Below are 22,704 nucleotides of genomic sequence, written 5' to 3' on the forward strand. Positions count from 1 at the left end.
TAATTAAAAAATAGATAGATAAATACATTATCCACTGACTATAGTGCATATGGGTCAAACAGTAAATGGAGTTCAAAGACTTTGTTGTAGATGTTGATTAGTCCGGATTTCAGACGGTGCTGTAATCAGTAAGCTATATGTGCGTGATGTCGGTGACCTCCACAGTTTTGATTCCTCCTCTGTCTGCCTGTCGTGTAGCTGCACTCATTTGAATGTTCAACAGTTTCTAAAGGCTTGTACTAATGAAAAATTAAGTTAAAGGTGCTTTCTAATAGCAAGTCCTGATTAACCAACTAATGCAGGAGCTTGTTCCCCTTCTGATTCATTTTAATGAACCATTCAAATGGCTTTTCCACAGAACGGCTTAATAATTATTTTCAGACTATACAATCTTGCAATCATTTTTGAGTAACTCAACTAAAATAGAGGGTAAATGCCACTGAAATGACTAACCTCATCTTCTTCATATTTTGACACAGATAAAGTATGGGTAGACATTTCTTACAACCTTTTATCCTCAAGAATTTCTCTTTTCAAAAGGCTCAGTTGTTCGCCTGAAAAGTTCAAGGCAGATCACTGATGGTGGCTATTCTAAAAAAAAAAAAACTATTTAATACCTCAAATTCCTCTTAGATATAACCTTACTGCTTTGAATCTTAAAGCTATCTCCATTTGTGTGTGGAGAGATGCATGCAAAGTGAAAATGTTCCACCAAAGTGAAATATCGCCCTAAGTGGGAGTGTCTGGGTTGCTGCGGGGGAACGTTAGAGGAAGTGGTAATGATGACAGCTCTAACTCAGTGCAGGTGCAGTAAAGCATGGCGGGTTGGTCAATTGCCCAGAACCCATTACTTCTCCCTGGAGACCAACCTTGTAATGTGCAAGGTACCTTCTGTAAAGGACTGATCTATTGTCAACAGGGAAATCTCTCAGCTTTCACAGAAAGACCTCACAAGGTTACTCTGGCCAGTGAAGACGGTGGCATTGCAAACAACAGCAACCCTATCCCACAAAGTGGTTGGCCATATAAAAAAGAGGAGTCATTGGATCTTGAGAAAAAAAAATGTGAAAAGGTCACAAATTTTCTGCATAGTCAATAGCTACATACCTCCAGACCTCATGTGGCTTTCAGGTTAGCTCAGAGCATGGAGTTGGTTTTCCATAGATAAGCAGCTGCATTGAAGCCTTATTTACATCCTAGGGGAGGCCCAAACAAAAAGTGTAGAATTCAGAGGTGTGAAACCCAGCATCTCTGGATTCAGCAGAGAATTTCAACAATTCTCTAGAATGTTTTTTTGTCTGTTAATTACCTGCACTCTTAAGACTACAGCATGTCAATACTTCTTGGTGGTAAAAGTTTGAAACATAAAAAAACCTGACTCACCAGCACAGAGTCCTTATCTCAACCTGTTGGAACACCTTCTGGGTGGACTAGAGAGGAGATTTTGAACAAGGTCATCCATCCAACATCAGTGTCTGATCTCATGAAGGCACTCCTAGAGGAATATTTAAAGAAAAAACTTAGTGGAAACGCTTCTCAGAAGATCTGAAGCTGCCATAGGTGCAAAAGGTCTACCAATGTTATGTTAAACTCTATGCAATAAAAATGCAATCCCACTCGAGGTCATGTGTGTTTGAAGCCAAGGGACCAAAAACTTTTGGTAATATAATGCATTTCAACCAGCACCAAGTGTATATTGAATTTTGCTGTGTTCTGGTCTTCATAACTGTGCAAGAAAAGTTTTGTGAATAAGTTTTGTCTTAACTCCAAGAAGGAAGCAAAAACACAAGAAGTCGTCTGACTCAAGGTGTCTAATGGCTTATGCAGAGTAAAGTACCTTTTAGCCAGATGTACTTTACGTGATCTTCAGATAGTCTAATTTGCTTAGCTTGTTATTGACTTCTCAGATTTCTAGGACTTCCATCATGGAAGACGGTACGTATTTAAAATATGTTGGGGACATCAGTCACAATACATGTTGCTTTTTCTAGCCAAGATTTCCTGTCTAAATGTCTTTCTCTGCACCATATACCCCTGTGGTGCATTCAAGTTGACTCATACAATAGAATATCTACATTAAAATAACTCCAAAATTATTATTTTGTTAGCATCAAATGTCACCAGTGTTTTATCCAGCGTCTCCAAATCAAACAGGTTTCCAGATAAAGAAACATGTTTCCAGATCTATTTTTGTAGATTAATTTAGTTAAATTGTCAAATTTAACCAAAACTAAAGTTACATCCACTGCTTATTTTTTCAGTGCTGCAGTGGAATACACAGTAAAAAAAACAAAACATTACTTCCATTAACATCAACGTATTCTCAGTAGTCCATTGTGAATCCTCACTGACCAAACCTAGGAAGTGAGAAATAACTAAACAAGACTGAATATTTAATGTAATTAGCTGATATCTTTCTTACATTAAACATGGCACATCTCCTTTAAAGATGGGATTTCATAATTCTGCATACAACTAAACCTTATACATCATTAGTTATCAATCAAGACAGTGGTGGTTTTCTCATAACAAATTTCATGATGGAGACAGGAATGGGATGACCTTGGGTGGCAGACACATCTCTGTTTCTGTGTCATTTTCAGACAGCCAATGTTTGACCACTATCTACTAGATGCATTCTATCCGACACTTGTAACAATGGTGTAAATGGGACAAAAATTGAGCTCACCGTAAAGGCGGACTTCAGTCCTCTTGAAGGCTGAAAGCCCTGAATGAGCACAGTGCCCAGTGGCAGCTCAGAGTCCTTGTTTTGCTCCCTGAGACGTGTGTAATCAGAGAGAAAGTCCAGCACAGATTACAGTCTTCAATCAGTCACCAAGGAAAATGATATGTACATCATTGTCTCTGCAGCACATCCCAGCCACTGTCAGGCTGCATGCATATTACCTGTGTCAAAGCTGCCAGGGACATGACGAGAGAAACTGAGAGCCATCACGGAGCCGCCACTCAGGGAAGGGCTGTCGGGTCTTTGCGCGCAGCAGCCAGACTCACTCTCCATGGGGACTCTATACTCTGACCTCTCGGATGCTGTTGACACCATTTAATGTACATTTTCAGGTACAAAACGTCTCCTTTCATATCTGAAATCACTCTCAATGGGTTGGAGGCCACCTCTTGTCAGCAAAAGAAAATACTGAACACAATCTCCCATTTTTTCTCTCTCACTCAAAGCCGGGAAAGTTGCAGTTGCCTGACCTTGAGGTGCACAATAGAGAGAGTCACTTCACACAGAGTGAAAACTATATGACTGCTGTGAGGACTGGCTAAAAATTATCCATCTAATCTTCTCATAGATCTATAACATAATCATATTCAATTTTCTCCTCTCTAAAAAGCAGATTCACACTGTGTTTCAACATAACAGCATAATGTGGAAAATGTTGATGCGGGTGTCTCATTGTTGATTCAATTTTCACAGTTGGATCTGGATAAAAAAACATATAGTATAAATGCAAAACGGCAGGAGAAAGAAATTTTTCTATAAAGACAGCAAAGACAGATCCAGTGTGAATTCCACCCTTCTGAAATAGGACATGGTCAGACCATAATTTCCCTGAAACTAGAGTGTTTAATTTAAAACTGTGAAGGGCACCTCTGCAAATAAAAAAAAAGATGGAAGGCAATCTGCAGACACGGATATGCACAGGATGTACTTCTCTAACAAGTGTAATTCTTTACATTTTACCGTCCATCCAAACATTCCTAAAAAGCAACTTAGGAAAATCAGGTTAAGTGTGATGAAAAAAGAAAACACTGCTGTTTGTGCTTAAAAAGTGACAAAACGGGCAGCAATTGAGTGAGGATGAAATTTTGTCTGTAAATTCATTCTTGTACATTCAGCTGGTTTGTGAAGGCATCATAGGTTTGTTAGAAAACATTAGAGAACAAACAGAATCATGAAGACCAATGAACAGTCGATATGTCTTTCACATATCTGTTAAACTGTCACCATGTCGTAATAGTAGGTTATCAGAAGGTTAATCTTTGGCTGAAGAAATGCACTGCTCCCGATTATTCTCGACCAAAGACAACCAGAGCCAGGAGAAAGGTCTTCTTAAGCAACCTCATGCACCAGTTGATAAATGTGCTAAAGGCAGAGAAACGATTTACTGTTGCAGAAAAACCGTTTATCTGCCGTCATCTATGACCATACTGACCATAATGATGCCACAAACATTTGAAATATACGCTTATAACTGCCTATTAATATAGTTCAAAAACCAAATATACCCCCTTGAAACCCGTCTTAGCACTCCGGATGTAGCTAACATCGTCTTCTCTTGCGAGTTTATCGCCACTCTTTGGAGTTCAGCCAATCACCGTCGAGGAAAATTAATGGCGGTCCTGGATTGGCTGATTTGCAAGCGCAGATATCAAGTTGCTCTAAGCTGCATTTTCTTTGACATATTTCAGATATACTCGACGAGAAAATGCGGAAATAGGTGAATTTTCTGAGAATAATTTCAATATTCTGAGAATAGTTTCGGACTTCAGTCCTGCTGGTTCACCTCCCAGCAGGACAGCAACCCTAAACATCCAACCAGATCTACAGTGGAAGGATTTATACCAAAATGTTGCCATGTATACAAGTCAAAGCTGAGGCCTTAAGCAGTCTGAGCATATGTAATAAAACTAATGTTCACAGTTTCCCTAAGCTTGTGTTTATGTGGAAAAAGACTGACAGCCATAATTACAGTTAAATGTGGATATAAATCATTTTTGATTGCATTGGGATGAATAAAAAGGCACATTTCAGATTTTATTTGTAAAAATGTCTAAAAAAATGTAGATCGCTTTCTTTCCAGGTAAAGAGATATGGACCTCTTTGTTTTGGTATGTTATATAAAATCCAGCAAAGTTTGTGGTTTTAACATTAAAAAATGAGAAAATATTCAAGGAGCATACCGTAAATACTTTTACAAGACACTGTACATAATAGCTCCCCTGTCCCACACCAGGTATCTGTTCACCTTGAGAAGTCAAGACACTGTACATAATAGCTCCCCTGTCCCACACCAGGTATCTGTTCACCTTGAGAAGTCCAGTGTGCGGACCCGCACCTTCTGGCTCGACAATTCAATCTGCCTCCTCTGGTCCTGCTGGGGATCCAGAGGGAGGTCACCAAATGGTCTCTGGTGTAAAAAAAAAAAAAGATGCTGACCTTCTGCTAAATTGTCCACATTCTTGGAATATCAGGTTATTGAGTTGATCCATGCTGGGTTTCTGAGGCTGAAAAAAAAAACAAAAAACAGATCTATGCTATTGTCTGACTTTTGCAGTAGATCAAGGGCAAAAATGTGTGTGTGTGGAGACATAACACTTTTAAAAATGTTGCCCCAAATGTCCTAATGGTTTAAGGAAAAAAAAAGAGGAAGAAGCAAGCATCACTAGTCTGTGGTAAACAAATACATTAGGCAGGATGGTAAGTGCTTTCCACTTATGAAGAGACTTGCAGCTCATATCCAAAAGAAAATAAATAACAGCTTTCCGCTCTAAATTCTTTGAGCTGTTGCAGAAAAAAAGAAACATTGTAAATGAATGCAGCTGCAGAATCCCAACAATTCATTGCACTGTACTTTCAAGTTGTTGATTCCTTGAGAAAGGCAAATAATAGTCATTTTGCAAAATTGCAGGCCTATCCTTCAACAACTGGGGAAAACAGTTAAAATTGGGCACGGCTAGGGAAGAAGCAGCCCTCTTGCTGAAGTATTTCATATATTTGGGACAGCATAATGAAATAAGTCATTTCTGCCAGCAGTTCACATTACCTCCCAATGGTTAAGAACCATAATCCCAATAGCATTTTGAATTCTACCACACGTACAGTGGAAAATGTTATTGCATGATTACAGTGTTCCTCTCCCTCCACATAGTTATTTTATTTATGCATTTTGCAACATGAATTGGGGAAGCTGAGCACCGTGTTCAATTACACAGCAATTCGGAAAAGGGAGCAAGAACAACCACAGCTATCTGCTACAACAAAATGGCACAGAGAACTTGTAATGTAAGCACAGTTTGAAATGATACCCGTCTGTCACAAAAGACACCGTGGTCGTGTAATTGAAAACTCTTCAAAATATAAGATTCTGTTTGACTCATTTTTTGCAAAATGTGCTTCACATTATGTCTGCGCAGCAACAATTACAAGATTCTCTGAGTGTTTGCTGCAGCGAGATGGGAGCTTTGGCAAATCAAAGCCGCTGTTTTCGTTGTGATTAAACCAAAGGTTCCTGCTAAGACTCATTAACTGGAACGATGAGAGCTCCTCTTATTACAGTGATGTTGACATACTCATCAGAACAGAGACAAAGGAAGTTTGTTGCCAAAAGTTTCTCATAAATCAAGTCAGAAGGGACAGCAACCACTTAATCTTTAATTTCATCACTTTAATCTACTAATCTGCCATGGAGAATGGAGTTCTATCAAGATCAGTTAAAAAAAGAGAAAAAAGAAAAGCTTGTTATAATTTTGATCTGATTCTGATTTGTTCCGTATTAAGGGTGTTTAAGGATCAAGTTTGTTACTCACTGAAGCAGTTTTTGTTTGTGGCTTGTGGTCTTCAGGAAGGTCTGGGTAGCCATTCCCATGAGAGACTGCTCCTGGTCTTGGTGGAAGCTGGGAGTGGGTATGATGGTTAGACCCTATGCGACCTCAACTCAAGATCCCTACAAATTTTTAAGTGAGAAACCTGCCAAAGTTCCCAGCGTTACGTTCACGTGCTGCTACCTAAAATTCAATTCAAAGTGAATTTAGGGAAAGTGTGAATTTAGGGATGAGACTTTAAATAAGCAATCTGCAAAACCACACACTGAAAGGATTGAAAGAAAAAGAAAAGGAAGAGCAAAAGGAAAAAGTTAGATAAGACAAAGGGATATAGAAGGAGGGAATTACATAAAACAGAGAAGGACAGAAAGAAGAAAGATCAAAGAGAGAAAACAGTAGAAATAAAGAAATTACAGAATGAATGACTGAATGTAAATTTCCTTACTTTCTACTTATCCCAATCTGGGTAAAAACTGGAATCAAATTCCTGACAGTCCAGACTGAGCTCTGTTTAACTGCAGTGTGGAAGAATGCACAATAACAAATCTACACGCAGCTGCTAGAAAAATGTATATTTGCTACTGATACCGTAGATGTCAGGATAGGAGACACACCTCCGGCTGTTGCATCAAACAATTCTGGCGTGTCATTCCCAAACTCCATCCTTCAGGCAAATCATCATAAAGTTTGAAGTAAAAATTTGCATAATTATAACTACATTTTCAATAAAAAATAAAAAAAAGATTACATTGTGGTCCCCAAAACTTCAAGGAGGGAGAAAAAAAAAGCGTTGATTCCCAGCACTGATCGTCCCTGAGGTCTGTGTATCATAGGTTTCATTCCTGCAGGGAAGCAAAGATTATTACAATATTCAGATTACCGAGCAGGGGAAATTAATTGGACTAATTAACATACAAGTAAATGATGATACCGTTAACACATTTCATTAACTCAAACTGTCATTCTATGTTGCTGGGGCACTTGGTATTGCATTACAATGAATTTGATTCATTAAATTATGCAAATGAAAGAAATGAGAAAACAGACGAGTCCTTCTTTTTGGTGCATGATAGACCTCTTTTTCTGAAGCATTTTGTTCCAAATTAAGTGTGGCTTTAAAACGCGTGCTTCTCTCACTGACCCGACAAAGCTTTTCAGAGGCGATCTTTTCGATTACGTTCCTAAACACCACGTATACTAATTTTTCTTAACCCGTTTTTGATTATCATGGGTAGCACTTAATATCTAATATCAAAGAATAAAAGCCTCATTTTTAAAAACTTGCGCTACAGATAATAGCAAACGGCAGGTAAATTTGGGAACGTTTGTTCATTCACCTCTCTTGGCTCTTTAAGGTTTGCTGAAAGTCATGAGGCAGTGCTTTGTTCTCCCCCTGACATTTCTGTGTGACATTAGCTCGCAGCTAATTGAGGGTCTGCACCTGCTGGTGGCCTCGGTGACTCCCATCTTCATCCTGGCAGCGCTACAAGAGGACGGTCAAGAGGTCAAACATACCTCTCATCCTGCTCCCTTAGCTGCAGTGACATCTACTGGACTGCTACCCCAGGGTGTAGGACGCGCAGGGAAAACAAACGTCTCTCTTTACAAGGAAAAAGTGAAAGTGTTGAGGAAAAAAAAGGGGTAAAACTTTTGTCACTTTAAGTTAAATTAGCATGAAATAAATCACTCACAGCAGATGGTTGCACTGAGTTATATTAAAAAAGTCTGAATGTTAAAATAAAGCAGAAAGGGCATTGACAGGTTAACAGAAAATATCTGTATTGATGTTATATGCTGACAATTTTTTTTTTTTTTTTTACAGAAGACTGGAATAAAGATAAACCTTCAGTATCTAGTAAAGAACATTAATATGCTGCAGGTTTTATTTAGCATGTTGGAGAAAACTCCCAAAGAAGCCAGAATGGCCAAAGAAGGAGAATAGATCACAAAGAAAAAAAGACCAAACTTTCCCACATCACCATTAAAATCACCACTCAGTGAGCATGTGCATTTCATTTTACAGTTTGGGATCAAACAAGAGAAAAAAAGCATTGTGTAAGATGAAAAAAAATGGGGAATGTAAAACATCTGAAATAAAATGACACTGCCGGGCTTTATAGAGTTTCCAACAAAACATTTAAAACCAAGAGGATGTAACAAGATTAAAGTGATGAAAACAGTGCTGCTGACAAGTACCACTTTCAATAATCAATTCTTGATATCATGATAGGACCAATGAAAAAAAAAAAAGTTAAAACGTTTGCAAAACATTGTTATATATATATTTATATATATATAAAAAAGTAATTTAATACATATATTAACATGGCATGACGACAGCGTAGGATGCTGTTTGAAAAATGAGAGACAAAAATTAACAGAAATATGGACTGAGAAACTATACGGGTGATTTCCTCTACTTACAGCACGCAGTCAAGTCACCCTGAGTTTGGAGTCAAATTTGGCAAATACCTCCAACGTAAATGGCTATTTTTTCTTTTAATATTACAACACATCTTTTCTTCCTAAGATTTTTGTTTTTTCCAAAAAGGGTACAAAAACATGGCAATTATGCAGAATGGAACAATTTTAATTTTAGATATCACAAATACACTTTCAATGTTCAAAAGGAAGTATATAAAAAAATTGATTGCTTTTCCATTCTCACCTGCTTAATGTTGTAGGTGTGAATAAATTTATATATAGATATAGAATCTGGATGAACAATAACTTTGGACGCAGGCTGACAGCTAAAAAAACAATGCATAATAATAATTAAAATATTAAAAACAAAAGAAATCTTTGCATGGACTTAATAGATTCACTTCGGCTGCATAAAATTTGCTCTGCCGTTGGGTCTGAGTCTCTCTTTAAAAACGACTGAAACATTATCCAGCTATAATAGCAACAAAACGTGAGAATATATTTGCTTGACATAGCGATAACGTTTCCCAGAAGTACATAATTGACAGATAAGTGAATTTAAACAAAGTGGCATTTAAACTACACAATATTGTACAAAATAAGGCATTTCTTTGTGTATTTACTGCAATGTCTTTTCCACCTTTTAGTCTCCACTTACTTGTTTTCCTCTATGGAAACTAAAGATGGGGATGGACTATTTCTGTGGTAAAATATATATTTATATTTATATATAATCTAGAATTTTCCTTCAAAACTTGAATAAAAATGCAAGTTGGAGTACACAGTATGAGAGACGCAGAAGTCCGTGAGAGGAAATCACTTCATAACTTCACTGGCGGCGACCGTGGTGACGAGCTGGAGGGGGATCTCTGCGTTGGCCAGTATGTCCTGGGCATTGTTCGAGCCCTGCTGGATGTTGGTGAGGATGAGGGTGGTTCCGCCCGCCGTGATGATGCTGTCAGAGGAGCCCGCCGACTCCATGGAGGCCACCACGGTGCCGCCAGAGTTCACGCCCTTTTTGTTCTGATGGGTCTTAATGTGCTTCGCCAGGTGGTCGCTCCGCATGAAGCGCTTGGAACATTCGGGGCAGACGAACTTCTTCTCTCCTATCAGAAAGAGACTAGAGTTAGATGCTCAATATGTCATGGTTGTTCCACCAAATATTGGTTTCTGAACTCTTCCGAGTTAAAACGTCAGTATTGTTGTTTCTAAAAGAATATGAACTTGTTTTCTTTGAGGTCCAAAAGCACTACATCGTTATCGTTATTTTGTCCATTTCTCATTTTCTGCAAATAAATACTAAATACATTTTTGTTTGGAATTTCGGAGACATGCCGTCAGTAGTTCATAGGATAAAAGAAATATTATTTTATAAAATAAATACCTATAAGAAGATAAATCAGAGACACTGATCATTTTAAGTGGTCTCAATTTTTTCCAGAGCTTTACATCCTGTATAATAAAACTAGAAATGCACTAATGCGCAGAATGTTTGTTGCAATTATTTTTTTACATAAATAGGTTGACCAAGCTAGTAAATATATTGTTTTTGTCAGTTTCTTTATCATTTATTTTACGTTGGCTGATGCACTGTTAATTGCACTGACTGAACAAATTAAAGTTGTGTTGTGTTTCCATGGTTACCAAGGTTGTGAAGCTATTGTTGTATTTAAGTGTGCTGTACCGGTGCAGAGTTATCAAACTAATTTGTAATTCGGTATATTTTGTGTTCTTATGCGGAGTTTGATCTGATTGGATTCACATCACTCAGTTTACCTTCATTTGTCACTTGGATTGAACAGGATATACGATACATGGAATTTGAAAAAGTTTATTTTCGATTTTTAAATATATGCTAAATTTTTCATCTCAGTTGTCAGATCCATGTACCGTCAAGAAGAATGTTTGATATGCAGACAGCCAATCTGCCAGAGGTAAAACAGACAGTCTGAGATGACAACTAAAAAAAAATCTTGATGAATAAATATCCTGTTGTAGTTCAGTGGAGAATGCAAACAGGTGAAGGAGATGATGGGATTAAATTCCACCAGGAAGCAGTGGAGAAGATGGTATTATTTTTAAAGGACTTTGTGGTTTCTTATCAGATGTGTATGGTGTGCATGTAATTTAAATCTGAAAAAAAGAAAGGCTCATGGGAAAAAAAAAACACTATTTTCCCTACTAGTGTCCAGCTCCAGCATTTTAGTCAACAGCAGGACAAAAGCTGAAATTTCTTACGTGACTCAGTTTACGAGCACAAATTAACTAATTTTACAAATTTTATGGATGTTTTCCTGCCGTGCAGAACCAAAAAAGCGGGTCACCACCTGTGTGTGTTCTCCTGTGCCTCTGCAGCTCGTCGCTGCGTGTGAACCTCTTCCCACAGAACATCCAGCTGCAGACGAAAGGTCGCTCTCCCGAATGCCAGCGCAGGTGTGCTCGCAGGTGCGACGTTTTCCCATACACCTTCCCACAGCCGACAATATGGCAGATGTGCTGCTTCTTCTTCCCCGTGCTGGACCCTCTGACAAACACAGAAAGAGGTATGTTTCTGTGTTTGTCTGAGAAGTGCTGAGAGCGCAGGCTCAGTTTTCTTACCTCCCGCCCGACTCTTTGCAGTTGGGACAAGTACACGCTACTCTGCGCAGCCTCTTGCCCTCCTGACCGAGCTGATCCTCTTCCTCTCCCAGCCTGCCGGGGAGGTGAGACAGGTCATTGGCGTTCAGGGTTGAATCTGCGCTCAGCCAGTCTCCAGAGTCCGGCTCTTCCTTTATCCGAATATCTGAAAAGGATGCGTGAAGGATGTTAGTGAACAACCGCTGCAGCAGCTAATGTTCCACCTCATTGACTGAAAGTATTTCTAATGATAATCAATAGGCAGTTTGAATAACCAATAGCCGTTTACGTGATCCATCTATAGTGGGAGAATTGCAGCTTGCTTTGTCTGTACATGGGCAATTATTATACTGCTTATAGCTTTTAAGAAAAAAATGCTTGGACAGATTTGCATTGATGATTTTTCCAAATGCAGAAAACTGTGTAATTAGGATGATTTTTACTACCCCCCCAAATTAAATATTGTTTAATTTATTAGAATGATGGGTCATTTTGTTGATATTCCTGAGTACAGTTATTTCTGATCCAAACTAGATGCCCAGCTTCACGGCATGATAAAAACACAACCTTGTGCCTGTTGATGTACATTGCAGCAAAATTGCCAGTGGCATAATTAGATTATTCTGCCATTAAGACAGGATATATCAGCACTTCAAACATTTCACTAGATAAAAGCACACATGAAGAGTGCCATTTGTCCCTGGGTCTCCTCTTTAGGTAATCCCACAATTTTTCTCTGAGATTTAGGTCTGGGAAATGTGTTGATTTGTTCAAATATTCTGTGATGTTAATCTGTTGAAAGACTGAATCGTGACCGGTTTCCATCTAAAATTTCCTGATGTCGTCATAAACTCTAACATACCTCCCAGCACCTTTGGAGGAGAAACAGACCCAAAGCATCATACATCCTCCAACATAAGGCATATTTCTACTAGGGGTGGTAATCTTTTACTATCTCAGGTTTTGATTCAGATTTTTGGGGCAACAATTTGATCCAAAATCAGGTTGGTTTTTTTTTCATGCAAAACAATTATTTATAATGATTTCTACTGCAATCTATTGGTGTGCAAAAGGCAAATTGAGACATTAAAGTATCTTATTCATGTTTTAAACATTAATCCATGATTAGATGGATTTACTTTTACACTGCATCTACCCTGGTGCTTAAACAAAAAAAGCAACATTTGAGAATTTCTTAACTGAAATGAATGGACAGAACTGCACAAATTCAATCTTATGTTATTTTACAGCCGTTCCTATAGAAAAATAAACAAAGTGAGATGAAAATTATGCTTTTGTCTGGATGCATTCTATATTTACCATTTGCTTTCTAAAGACACTAAAAACCGAAGGTAAGTTTGTCTAAAACAACCTCTTTTATATTTTGCCGATTTAAAATGGGAGACTGTTTATTTAAATGAGTCATTGTTTCAAAGATTTATCTGCAGACATTTTGTCACACATGAAAAGCACAGGTGTAATTAAAAACATCAGGGATTGTTGTTCTACTCTATTTAAGTGCCCTCACACCCAATGACAGCATGACAGTTAACTGAATAGTAAAAATAATAATAATTTATTGTAATTTAACAACAGATTCAAGTGAGACTTTAACATTCCCACCTTTATCAATATAGCAGTTTCACTGCATCGCACTTAAATTAACAGTTTGTGATAAACAGACTAAATTAATTTCCCTCTTGGATTATTTAAGTATTTTTCAATTTGAATTTGAAAAGATGAAAAGCTTTCAAAATCTAGTAGTATTTTTTTAACTAAATATGATTCTTGTGCAAAAAAATGACACTTTATGCATTTTGTTCCTTACAGAGTACCGTACCTCAAGCAGCTGTCAGTTTCTGCTAAGAAGTTATAACTCATCAACACCCCTTAGCAGGTGTGGCTGCACACTCAAATAATTTTCTCTCTCAAGATAACTTGGAAATATTTTAGTTAACAAATCCCAATGAACAGTAACCAAACACATTTCTGCGTGGATAAAGATACTATTTTTTGATACACTACACCTAGGCTAGTGAAAATAAATAAAAACATTTTAATGGAGTATTAATTGTAGGTAGATCCATGACAAAGTTTTTTTTTTACTGAAGAGAATTTTAATTTCAATGTTTAGTAATATAAAACAAAGAGCTGCTGTACCTCCTGGGGTTTCTGCGTCTCCTCCTCCTTCCTGTTGGCCCACTGAGTTGACCGTCACCGTCTGCAGGTTAGGGATCTGACCGGCACCGATGCTGCCCAGAGATAGGGTATGGACTGGTGCCAGGGTTATTTGCTGGGGGGGTGACGTCGGCAGCTGGAGGTTCTGGAGATTCTGCACTCCCTGTACCTGAAAGGTCTGCCATTGTATCTGACCCGATGGGGTGACTGTCTGAGCTTGAATGATGAAGGTTCCCGGGTTGATGAGCTGGACATTTTGCAGATTCTGTCCTCCTGCAGTGACAGACTGAACCATCTGGCCATTGGTGGTCTGAATGGGCACCTGTTGCAGCTGGATGAGGGGCTGAGCTGAGGAAACCTGGACATTCTGCTCCTGATTCTGTTGAAGGAAGCTTTCTTGGAGAGCAGCACTGGAGTCTGCTTGCTCTGCAGCCACCGATTGTAACGAAGGATCTTGCGTCTGGAGACCGGCTTCGTTTGCTGGAACGTGTAGCTGAGAGGAAGACGTTGGCACAAATATCTCAGTATTTGCATTCGAGTTGTGTCCCGGTAGTGTCTGTGAGAGGTGATCATTTGTCTTGTTCAAACTCTCAGAGTTATCTCCTGGTTGGTTCGCCATAATCAGCTGGCCATCAGCAGTGACCCCCGTTGCTATAGTCTGAGCGCCCGACAGGCCAAGGGAGTCCAAGTCAACACTGTTAATAGGAAGAAAAGTAATGTTCCCGGGCAGACCCACAGGCACGTTGGTAACAACCTGGCCCTGGTTGTTAAAAGTGGAACCGCCAAATGACACCCCTTGGATCTGCTGGATGCTGCCAGTCTGTGAAATGAGGTTTTGGTTGTTAAGGATGCTTGCAGACGATACCACATTGAGACTCTGGCTTCCATCGGTCAAGATCTGAATCTGCCCTGTGACGTCCTGAGTCAGAGTTGGTCCCTCCACACCGGACGTGGAGAAGCTCAGCTGTCCGTCTGCTGTCTGGATCTGAGGAATCACTTGGTACTGAATGTTAGGCACTGAATTGGCAGAGGAGGCATCTGTGCCAGACGCCACAAAGATTGGCTGACTCTGTAAGTTTTGGAGGGGAAGAACGTACTGTCCATTTGATGTTAATATTCCTTGACTCTGAATCTGTATTATTCCAGAATCATCCTTTGCTGCTGTTGTGGGAGTTAGCACTTCCCATTTCTCAGTCCCAGTAAGCTGAGAAGAAGCCTCTGATGCCTGAGGAAAGAAAAGAAATTAAAAGGTCAGTACAGTTTTTAAAAATGTTCTCTCATGCCATTAAGCAACAAAGCGAAATCAGCGGCAGAAATTTGAAGACCACACCCCAAAATAGCCAGAAATCTTTGCTGACCATCATCAGTTTGACTTTGATCTTCATTTGTTGCATAAAATGCTAATTTGTCAATTTTTATGTCAATAGATGTTTCCTTTCTCTTCAGAACTGCCTTAATCCTTAATGGCATAAATCCACCAAGGTGGCAAAAACATTCCTCAGAAATTTTGTCTATATTGATATAATAGCTTCAAGCAGTTGGTGCTAACTAACAAACCAATCATGTTCAATTTGAGATGGTTTGAGTTTTGTAAGGTGATGAATTACATAAATTCATCACCTTCTAAGTAGCCATTGGAAGATGAGGATATCATGGACATGGTCAGCAATAATTAGCAGGCGATTTGTTGTGCTTTAGCAATGCTGAAGAGAGACTCCAAGAGACTGGAAGTGTGCCCAAATAATCTACCCCACACCATTATATCACCAGCAGCACCTTGAAGCATTGATTTAAGGCAGAATGAATCATGCTTGTACTCTCCCATCTCGGGTATTTTATTTTTTTACAAATTGCCACTGCAGTGTGTTAAGAGATGTATTCTGATACTTGTGTTGTAACAACTGACCTACTGCTGTCTTTCATGTTAAGCCATTCAAGTCAACTTCCCTCTGAAATCAACAGGACTGTTTCTATTTAACAAAACAGCCCTTACTGTATATTTTCTCCTTTTGGACCCGTCACTGTCAACTGGAGATTTAGCTATTCATAAAAACCCTTCCATATTCAAGTCACTCTCTTCCTTATTCTGATCACTGTTTTTAACTTCAGTAAGACCTCTTCACCATATCTAGATGCCATGTAGTTGGCCGATTCACGATATGTGTTAATAAGCAATGTGCACCTCATAAAGTGGGTTGTGAGTGCATATTATTGGCACACAAAGCATAAAACAGAACATCTAAAATATTACAGCCTATTAAAAATAGCATCCAAGCTGTGCTTGTGTTGTTTTACGTTAATGTTTTACATTAATATTACAACGAGGAACACATTGGCACATATTGTGCCGTTTTAGCCCAATATGTGTGCAGTTTTGTGTTATTCAATAAAACCAATTTCTGTCAAACAACATACAAAGCCGACTCTTCTCACTTGTCTGGATAGTTGCACTTCTTCCAGCTCTGTATACCTGCAGCCGCTCCCCTGACCAGAACAATGAGCCGCTGCTGGAAGTTTGAAACTCTGCTAACACGGTGAATATATTCAGACAAAACCATAAGCGACTTGTAGCCAAGACAAAAGCAAATATTTTGTTGGGAGGAACTTTCCTTGTAAGGCAGACAGGGACATGCCAAACGATGCCACATGGTAATCTTTAGAGCATTAAGCGAAGGCAACTGGATTTCTTTTAAAACATGACTATCCTGAAGATGTTTCACCTCCAATCCAAAAGGATTCTTTGGTCTGAAACTTAAGCTGGATGTATTGGACTTACAGATCAGGCTTAAATAAAAACGATCATACTGATAGAGCAAAACACTAACAAGTCACGTGAAACTCAATGACATCTCAGTCAATGACATCTATTCAACATTCACATTAAAAATTGCGAATAAAAATTGGAAAAGTAATTTCTAATAAGATCTAAAACTATGACCATACTACACTACACTCCCTGTTTAAGACTTATTTATAGGAAATATTTGTTTATATTTAAATGATAGGTAAATAGGTAGTAAAGTCAGGTAGCACAAACACATTCAAAATTGATTACAAATCAAAACTGTGTAGGTTTATAGTTTGCAAGCACAGGAGGAAATCTTTAAGGAGGAAGTCCCAAGAAACATCATTACGTCCTGTGACACAGGTAACTGCTACCCACGTTCTTTATAGTGGCCTGTATTGACTACACTATAAAGGTTGATGATAATGTCAACATGAGTCTATAAAATGCTAATTAGTAGAGTAAATTTAATCTAAAGTGAACTGAGGTCTACATCTGAATAAATACTGTTACAGAAAATAATCTACACTGACTGGCAGTTTATGACTTCTAATGCTGTAAAAATGTTTTATAATAAATATTCGGTCAATAAAACTTAAGAAAAGCAGTAGAGTAATGAAGTAAATGTGAAGCAGGTTGTTTATCTCTTTTTCTGACTTTTTCTGATATGATTTTATAACAGTTTAAAATATTTGGTATATTTATTGTGACGATTAAGACCTAATTTTCCTATCTTTTCAAAGGGTGTGTTTCAGATGTGCTACCAATGTCATATTTTAAAAGACGTGCTTTTGAGGAACTAAAATTGCCCTGTGCAAATGTTAAAAACATCACTACGTTTTCATCCTAAATATCAATGATATGAAGTCCAGACAGGCTCAATAAATCTCTTACAGCTGCTTTGAAGGGTGTCATTTCCTTCCTATTAGATGTGAGAAATTGGTTCTCAAACTTGAATAGTAGCATGAGCGAACCAGAAAAGAGAAACAGCCTTGATGGCTTTCTCTAAACTGATAATCAAACCTAAATATGTATAAATGTTTAAAAACTTTTAAAATAAACTATATTTTAAGTATTCTAAAGTAAAGAAAACACGATAAGCTGTTTAATTCTTATTTGTCTTTGTAGGACTAAAGAAAACTAGTAAATAATAAACAACCACAAAAGCAAAAAAGTTAACAGAAAATGTAAAAACATAATCTGCATAATACTTTTAGCTGCTTATAGAGCTGCTGCACCTCTAGTCCACATCTGAAAGTGATGTTATAATAAAGTGGAAAAAAGATTTAGTATGAAGTGGGGTTGCACCAACTAGTCAATTTTGTTCTCTGCAATGACTTTTTGCTGGGCCAGTCGACTAGTCGCAATCGTGTGACAAAACTGATTTTTTTCAAGGAAATGAAAGAAGGTGAACTGGATGAGTTCGTCAGAAAGCTCAAATTGTGTAAAAATGTTAATTTACCAAAGATAAACTGAAAATTTTGGCATAGGCTACCGCAACAGGGGCGAGTTTTAAAGTTAGACCTATAAAAATATAGAAAAGATAACAATAAAACTGCTTGCTCTGGTTGTTGGCAGATATACAGGTGCTTCATAATGGAATGATGTAATGAAGATATGAGTTATGATCAAACCAAATTTTCTATTTCTTTCTCTTTATTCTTCATCATCCAAAAAATGAAAGAAAGAGGGAAATCCCAAAGTTTTACCTTCCTTGATCAATAAATCAATATCAGCTGTAGGCATCAAGAGCACCTGGATGCATCATCCAGGTGGCCAAATATACTATTGGCATGCAGAGCTCCAAAATAAAAGTAAATTAAGCTAAGCAATTAATCCAAAACTGCAAACCCAGCAGTACTTGGTGCACATCAATATTGCAGTGATAGCTGTAACTTGACACATCTTGCGTACCAACTTTAAACAGATGTTTTTAGTATAAAATTTGCAATCATAACCTTTTAAACCAATGGTATACAGAACCAATGGCACTTGTAATCGATTGCTAAGAAGTAGTCACAGCTAAAATGTCTCACAACTGATACTAAAATCCAGTTGCTTTCTAATGTGGCTTTTTAATAACAGAAAAAATACTTCTGAAATGTTATTATTGAATTTTGTCAATATCAGTGACAGGACATTGTACATCTTTTTCATTCTTTTTATCATCATGCCACGATGAGGGACCTTAAAACCTTATTTTCTCTTGTCTACATCTACATAGTAAGCTATTAACTTAGCATAGCAAACAAACGATTTTTTTTTTTTTTGCGATTTTGCACTTAGTGATATTGCAATGATTGGATATATAAATACAGCTCTACTTTGAAAAAGCTTATCTAGCTAAATGCCCACCACCAGTTTTGAAGAGCAGCGACTGAGCGACTCACTCCAGCTATCACTGAACCAGATGTAGCAGAGGTGCTGACTTACCACATCAGCTGCAGCACCTCTGTTCACCTCTGACGATGGCGACTCAACCTGAGTGCAGGTCGTTGCTAGCAGGTCGAGGGGAGATGGCTGAGCGTCCTACCCCACAACGGGGCAGTTTAAGGGGAAGAAAGTGGGTGGCCATTAGTCAGGGCCACACAGACAGTGACTCATTGCTTAAGAACGAAATGAACTTCATTGTCCCAATGTTGAGCCCCTCAGGCAGCACCTGGGTCCAATCCAGAACAGGTTTAAGCCTTAGGGGAGTTTACAATCTTTCCCAGTATTAATAAAGGAGGCGGGATTCATGAGGAGTGTTGCCGGAGAGGTTCAAACGAGGGTATGAGACCCCCCTCACTTCCAAGTTTGAAATGTCCGAACTTCAGTACTCATCACTCGGGTGAAAAGACCGCACTAAGCGGTCAAAAAACAAGAGTGAAACCTTACCTGATTGCCCCTGCCTTCATCCTGCTGGATAAAACTGCCCTGACCGCCGTCCATTTCATCCGGTTTCAGCGGCTGTTCTGGGGCTACGAGGTGAAAATAAACTGGAGGTTAGCTCTGTAAAACAGCAGCTGTTGCTAATGTTAGCTGTACATACCTGGCAATTACACAGACGGCTTAAAGTGTCGGTGAACAAGTAAGCAAAAACACCAACATATTAATCAGCATTAGACAGCACTATCATTGAAAAAACTACTTTATTGCTCAGGTATACAGCGATGATTAGCTGTATCACAAATGAGCATCACTGCTAGCCCGAGTTAGCTAGTTAGCTTCCGTAGGGTGAAGAATAATAACAAAACCAAACATACCAGTCATTGCGTGACTTGTCTTTAAACGGAAAGTCTTGATAGTCACAAGGTACTGCGCATGTTGAGCTGATTAAACTGATTGCATACGCACAGAAATAGATAATAACTGACTGATTTATTTCTGTTTTGATTGACGGGCGGTAGGTTACACAAAGGGTGGGGCCTCCACTGTTGACTGCGCCACATACAGGAAGTCCCACCCCTCTACCGAAAGCTGATTGGGTCTTTATTCTCTTCAAACAACTACCATTGGCCACGCTTAATGCCAGTTATTCTTTGTTAGAGCCATATGTTCAGTATTGAAGTGTAGGTGGCAGTGAAGATGGAAGTAACATTGTTTACCTATTAGATACCTTCTTCTACCACACATTGTTCATTATAGAAACAAAAAAGAATGCTGAAAAAATTATAATGCAATTGTACTGAATAATCCTTTCTTAGTAAGAAAACTGATCAACATCTGACAGGCAAACAAACAAAACACATAGACACAACATTTAAACAATAAAAACCCCCAAATGAAAGTAGAAGTGATTAGGTTGTGACAAAAAAGGAAGTCTACATCCTGAAATTTACAGGTGTATTGAGATAAAGCGTAAGTGCAAACATTTTTATATTTTATTTGTGCAGGAATTGCTAGAACCAGTGGAGAGAACAATTACAGAAATACAAACAATTTAATCTGGTTGGTTGGGAGCAGTGCTGGTTATAGAGCCATAATAACATTCAGAGGCTCTAAATACTCCTCAAAACCCTCCTAGAATTATGCCAATTAAGTATTAAACCAATGAAAATATTTAGAAGCCTTTTCCAGATACATGTGAAATTTACCCAGTGCAATTTAACTGAAAAAAAAACAACAACACAAAAAAACTGCTTATCTGCTTGTGAGAAAGGTAGAAATATAAAAAAAAGTTTAATGACCTGGTTATATTAGTGTGCACACTCTGAAGCAAACTATTAAAACACTGTATAATTAATTTTCAACAGTCAATCTTTTTTAATTCTCATATGGTATTACTTGTACTATATCTACTTTAACCTGAAAGAAGTTGAGCTTCATGTTTCTCCCAACAAAAGTTTGTAGAAAGATTTCAGAAAGGTCACAGATTATGAAGGCTTCTACTTAGGACTTTGTTTACACTTTTATTATTTAATAAATACTGCTTTTTTTGCCTCTTTTGGACTTATCACCTTGTGCGTACTGTGCGTATGTGGGCCACATATTGATTTGGCTCATGTTTGATAGAAGGACCTCATCCATAACAAAAGGCTGTTTGATTTCCCATTGGTAGGATAAATACTACTTTATTTGGGCTTTGAACAGACATAAAGAAATCTTGTGATGTGTGTCACAATTTTTCATTTTTAGCTATTCTGTATCAAATCATTGTGCTGTGTTATGGCAAAAGTATTGATAACCCTTGAACTTTTTCATTTTGCTCTAAGACTTTTGCTGACTTGTTTTAGCCAAAAACATGCCAGATGTTGCTCTGTTATAGCTGCGACCTCTGAGTGAACCTGCAGGAAAATCTGTTTCCGGAAAGACTGGCCACTGTCTTGAATGTTTTCCCACTTGTGAATAATCTGTCTCACTGCAAAAAGATTGTCTGGGAATTGCAAATTGCCTTATAACCCTTTCAGATTGATGTGCAGCAGAAATTGCTTCTCTATGATCGGTGTTGATGTTTTTTCTCCTCAATATTGTGTGAACACAAACCTGCATGCTCTAGTTCAGAAAAGTTTCCACATTTCTTCTAATCCTTGACCATTTTTGATTAGCAGTTCCTAGGTGGGTGTTCTCGCTTCTTTTTTAGGTTCTCTATTTGAAAATATGGTTTCAAATGTCATGTTTTTCTGCATCTGAAATGATTTACTCAGCTACTCATTGGTCAAAGTCTAAAATCTGTATACTTTAATGTGAAAATGCAATGTTTCTATGCCCATTTATTTTAATGAAGTGTTTGTTTCATTTAGCTGAAAAAAGAGAATATTGTTCACAGATCAAGTTACCTAATAAGGTTTGCTCAAGAAACAGTTAATGTAACCCCAGTGATTGAAATTGACAAGTATTTTTAGAAAAAAAGATTTACTTACGATGTTGTGTATTCTTCTGTAATAATTTGAAAAGTCATGTTAACTTATTAGATTAGTTTTTTTTTTTTACATATAGAAGTTATTTTTCTCAATATCTTTAGAAAAATACGCAGATAAGACAGAACCGGTGTTTGTATTTGACTTGATTTCTTCCCCTCCATCTGACTGTGCAGATTACGACATTGTGAAAGTGCATTGAAATGAGGGTCTGCATGCTATTGTATCTGCTCCATGGCTGTGATGCTATCAGGACCCCACTTCTGAGTATTATTTGTGGTGTGTCAGTTCCTCACAGTGTGCGACCACAGTGAGGCTATTTCTTTCCAACCTTCAATTCAAACTTGGCCCATTACAGCCAGACTACAAAAGCACTTTCCGTGCACTCAGGAGCTCACGGTGGTGAATGGTGGATATTTCCAATCACTCTGCTGTCAATCCAAGTGTCAGGTAAACACAGGCCAATGGAAAGAAGTTTAGAAAACCTTGCAGCTACGTCTGCTTTGCTCCAGAAGTCCTTGGAAATATATCAACAATTTCAGCAAAGACCTCCAAGTTAAAGGAAAAAGTCAAATATCCTAAAAGCAATACGAATGCTATTCGGTGATGGACGCAGTGGTCTTCACAGACGTGTAACTTTGACCATGTTTGTCTTCAGAGCTGGATAAGTGCTGTCTCCAGCTGGAGCTGCAAACAAAAGAAATGAGAATGCATTGAAAGATCTTGTATTCACCTCATGAGAGGAATCTGAAGTCAGCAGAGTTATTTCTGTGCTGGAGAGTCTGTGCCAAGACA

General features: G+C 38.2%; 1 protein-coding gene and 1 long non-coding RNA gene across 4 annotated transcripts; both read right to left on the bottom strand.

The window, feature by feature from the left end:
• Positions 1–1,119: 1,119 nt before the first annotated feature.
• On the bottom strand, positions 1,120–4,311 carry LOC122839686. The gene is made up of 5 exons (XR_006372089.1): positions 4,252–4,311; positions 2,908–3,048; positions 2,690–2,777; positions 1,384–1,495; positions 1,120–1,196 (listed from the first exon to the last, which is right to left on the bottom strand). It is a non-coding gene; the product is annotated as an uncharacterized LOC122839686 (long non-coding RNA).
• A 3,952-nt stretch (positions 4,312–8,263) lies between these two features.
• Positions 8,264–20,018, bottom strand: sp3a (sp3a transcription factor). Of its 3 annotated transcripts, none has more exons than XM_044131515.1 (7): positions 19,816–20,018; positions 19,448–19,530; positions 19,004–19,099; positions 13,768–15,010; positions 11,590–11,773; positions 11,319–11,515; positions 8,264–10,097 (listed from the first exon to the last, which is right to left on the bottom strand). In XM_044131515.1, exons 1-7 carry the CDS (start codon positions 19,820–19,822, stop codon positions 9,808–9,810), a joined length of 2,100 nt encoding a protein of 699 aa, XP_043987450.1. In that variant the 5' UTR covers positions 19,823–20,018; the 3' UTR covers positions 8,264–9,807. The 3 variants fall into 3 exon arrangements, with proteins under 3 accessions (XP_043987450.1, XP_043987451.1, XP_043987452.1); XM_044131516.1 differs by lacking the exon at positions 19,816–20,018 and adding an exon at positions 19,602–19,804; XM_044131517.1 differs by lacking the exon at positions 19,004–19,099 and having other exon boundaries at positions 19,816–20,003.
• Positions 20,019–22,704: the final 2,686 nt, after the last annotated feature.

Source organism: Gambusia affinis, linkage group LG11, assembly GCF_019740435.1.
Source record: "Gambusia affinis linkage group LG11, SWU_Gaff_1.0, whole genome shotgun sequence".
NCBI lineage: Eukaryota > Metazoa > Chordata > Actinopteri > Cyprinodontiformes > Poeciliidae > Gambusia > Gambusia affinis.